This window comes from Tupaia chinensis, unplaced genomic scaffold (genome assembly GCF_000334495.1).
Source record: "Tupaia chinensis unplaced genomic scaffold, TupChi_1.0 Scaffold000628_1, whole genome shotgun sequence".
NCBI classification, from domain to species: Eukaryota; Metazoa; Chordata; class Mammalia; order Scandentia; family Tupaiidae; genus Tupaia; species Tupaia belangeri.
This window is the reverse complement of record NW_006160148.1, coordinates 2,152,237-2,155,868: the sequence shown is the minus strand read 5'-3', so window position 1 is coordinate 2,155,868 and position 3,632 is coordinate 2,152,237. Positions and strand designations below refer to the sequence as shown.

General features: G+C 45.9%; 1 protein-coding gene across 4 annotated transcripts in view; it reads left to right on the top strand.

The window, feature by feature from the left end:
* The window catches only part of STMN1 (stathmin 1), a 7,563-nt gene that overhangs the window by 1,123 nt on the left and 2,808 nt on the right, over positions 1-3,632 (top strand). For 3 of the 4 annotated variants that reach the window (XM_006159423.3, XM_006159422.3, XM_006159425.3), the window contains exons 2-3: positions 905-977; positions 1,412-1,584. In XM_006159423.3, the coding sequence (XP_006159485.1) occupies positions 965-977; positions 1,412-1,584 (186 nt within the window). In that variant the 5' untranslated portion in view covers positions 905-964. Of the gene's footprint in view, positions 1-225; positions 308-904; positions 978-1,411; positions 1,585-3,632 lie in introns of those variants that run through there. The other variant, XM_006159424.3, reaches the window with a different exon arrangement.

Here is a 3,632-nt window from a genome sequence, read left to right as displayed (position 1 = left end):
CCGGGGTGTTGCGAGTTCCGGGAGATTCGAAAAGGCGCGGGGAGGAAGGGGGCGGGGTCAGGGCCGGAGCGCAGGGCGTGCTCTGATTGGCCGGGGGCAGTCTGCCCGCTGTCCCCGGGGGCCAGGGCCACGCCCCTCCTGGGTTCGGGGCTGCGTTCCCTGCTCTGTCCTGGTTGGACGTTTTCGCTGCCTCTTTATAATTCCTAGCGGTTGGGAACTTGCAATCCTGGTTTTGCTACTGGTCAGGTCTACAAGAATCACGATCCTAAAGAAATAAACAAGGGACGAAGCATTTTCCAGCGCATAGGTAGCAAATATTAACAGCTTAAAACCTAGAGGTTCATAAAGCATAATTTAGGTTGATAAAACTTAATTTTGCTCCCTTTTGGGGAAGAAGCTTAAATCCCAGGAACAATAGGGTCGACATTGTGAGTTAGTTTGCGCTTGGGCGTTCTGTTACCCACCGTGGCAGACAAAGCAGGGGTGGATGCTTGGGTTGCACAATGAGTTGTAGGCAGCGTTAAGATGGCTCCAGTCTCCCTGTTGAGTTGAATCGAATATTTTCTAACGGCTTAGAGGGAATATTTTAGGGGGGGTGGATTCTTCAACCTTGTGGCTTAACCTCATGATTTTTTTTTAAATCTAAGGGTTGTTTTTTGAATGAGCAAGCCGGATTAACTTGCTTTCCTGCAACCAATGTTCCAATCTGTTCAAATTTCCCAGTGTTTCAGTATTTTATAGAATTCCCTAGTTTTCTTTTCTGGTTAATGACATATTTAATCGGATTCTTTGTAGTGATTTTTTTCAGACATTGATTTATGTGGATGTGATTTGAAATCTTTGTGTTCATGACATACAGGAAACGCAAAGAAATTGATTGCATGCTTTTGAAAATCGTTTTCAGGGCGTTCCTCCCAGTGGATTGTGTTAGAATACACTGCCAGTCCCTTGTCTTCTATTCACCATGGCTTCTTCTGGTAGGTAATCTATTTGGAAAAGCTGAAATGGTGATGAGCTTGGGGTGTTAGAATAGGAGATGGCGTGGGTCTTAAGCCTTTAAGTTGGCACTCAACCGAAACCCATTTTATGAATAGCATTATTACGAATAAATAATTATCACTTGAAATTGTTCACAATTGTTTCATTGTTAGACAAATTGACTTGTCCACAGCAAAATTGTAGAGTGTTCACAAGTCTTTTGTTTAGGAAAGGGATTAATGATCAAATACTGATGTCTCAGAACAGTGTGTATTACCCCAAAAATGCTGAACTTGGTTATTCTGGGAGATGGCGCTAATCTGCCCACAAAGACATCTTCATCCTCTCATTTTATTCATTCAGTTGATTTAGTTTTTAAAAAATTATAACAGAACCCCATTTTCTGAACTGTCATAAATATGATCGACCCCAGATATCCAGGTGAAAGAACTGGAGAAGCGTGCATCAGGCCAGGCTTTTGAGCTGATTCTGAGCCCTCGGTCAAAAGAGTCTGTCCCCGAGTTCCCCCTGTCCCCCCCCAAGAAGAAGGATCTTTCCCTGGAGGAAATTCAGAAGAAATTAGAAGCTGCAGAAGAAAGACGCAAGGTAAACATTACAGTTTTAAAAAACCAGGACATTTCTTAATGTAATGGGGCAAGTCGGTTTTATGTTCATAAGGAAAGAATGGTAGCTGCATCGTGATAACCGTGGATAATCGGGATTATAACTACGTGAAAATGACACGTGGGAGTGGCTGGAAGAATATCAGCCGCTGTTTATTAAGCTCCTACTGTGTGCCAGCACTTTGAATCATATTTCTCCTTGAATACAGTGTGACCCCGTCCAGACTTGTAGGAGTGGGAGTGCTGGTAGATGAAGAAAGGACAGACGAGTAGAGAAAAGTGGGTTTCTGATGGAGAAAGCTGCAGCATGGAGTTGTTTTTAGGGTTTGTTTTTTTTTTTTAAATAGGGGAATGGGGGAGGGAGAAGCCAAAGGCAAAGCCAGGTGTTTTTATTATTGACTGTGTGGAGTCTTTTGTGTCCCGTGCTTGGTTTGTTTGTTATTTCTTTATTTTCATTTGGCCAGAAGGACAGAGCAAGGGGGGTGGGGAGTGAGAAAGGACGCTGCCAGATCCGGGACTTGAACCAGGTCGGCCATGTGGGAGTCCAACGCCTTACCGACCGTGCCACCTGCCGGCCCCTGTCCCATGATTTTAAACGAGCTCCACCTGGCCTTCGCTGGCTAACGTGTAGTTTCCTTTAATGTATGCTCCCCTGCAGTGCAGAGAAAATAGATCGCGTCTTTGTTAGAGCTCTGTGTTGGCCCTGCGGCATCAGCACAAAACCCCATCTCCACTTGTCTTTAAAGGTCACTAGTGTTTTGCTCAGATCTGGCCACTCCATACATGACCCTACGGGGTGGTGGTTGTCTCAGGTAATGGGGATTAGAAAACAGTCTCACAAATGTGGTCAAAGCATTTCCCGAAGCCACATAGTAAGTGTTGGGGCCGGGGTTCAAACCCATGTCTGTGTAAACCAGGGTGCGTGCCGCTTTGAGAGAGAGAATACCTAGTGGCTGGTGACTCTCTGTCTCTAGGTTTTAGAGCTGTGTAATAAAGACATTTTAAATGACTGCTGGTGTGATTGTTCTTCTCACCTGATGCTGTGGTAGCCTTTGTCTGTGCAGTTCTGTTATAAAGTAGCCATCTTTAAGATAAAAAAAAATCACCAAATTTATTCTTGTTGTAGGAAAATTGGGAAACACAGAAGTTTATACACAGAAATTTAAAATATTCATTATTTCTCTTCTCAGACATCACTACTGTTAATGTTTTGGTGTTCAACACAATGCTGGGGCCAGCCCATGCAACATTAGTCCAGTCATGAAGAACTTGACATAAATTCTCATGTAATAGCCCTTTCCAACAACCGGGGTGGGTTATTAGATTTTGAAGTAGGGGCAGGTAAGGCACAGGAAGGTGAGTACTGACCTGCCCACTGGCACAGCTGGTTGGTTTAAAGTCCAGCGCACATGCACATATGTGGGGCTCCCCCCCGTTTTTTTCTTTTTATTGTTTTATTTACTTATTTTTAAGTTTGCTATAGAGCACATGTGCTCACCAGAAAGAGAGGGGAAAGCAAGCCACCAGGTTCAAGACTCAAACCACATTGGCCACACGGGAGTCCAGCGCCGTAACCACCGCACTACCTGCTGGTCCCCACACAGCCCTTCTAAAGCAGCCGTAGCGCGTGTCACACACTTTTCAGTGCCACGTGCTGCCTGCACGCACTGACCCGCTGTCGACACCGAGTCGTTTCCTGGGAAGAGTGGCAGTGTTACGCCACCGCGTCAGCTGCCTGCCTTCCGTGTCGTGGGAGTGCAGGAAGAAGCCATGCAGCTGGAGACTCGACAGAGGGACACTTTTTTTTTTTTAATATTTAATACATTTTATTTAAATTTGACCAGAGACACAGAGAGAGAGGGAAAGGGAGAGAGCAAGCCACCAGGTCCGGGACTCAAACCGTAGTCGGCCATATGGAAGTGTCCAGCACCTTAACCACCACGCCACCTGCTGGTCTCCCAGAGGGACACTTGCTATGCACCACTGCAGCTGGGTCTCCACGCGCAGCTGGGTCTCCACGCGCAGCTGGGT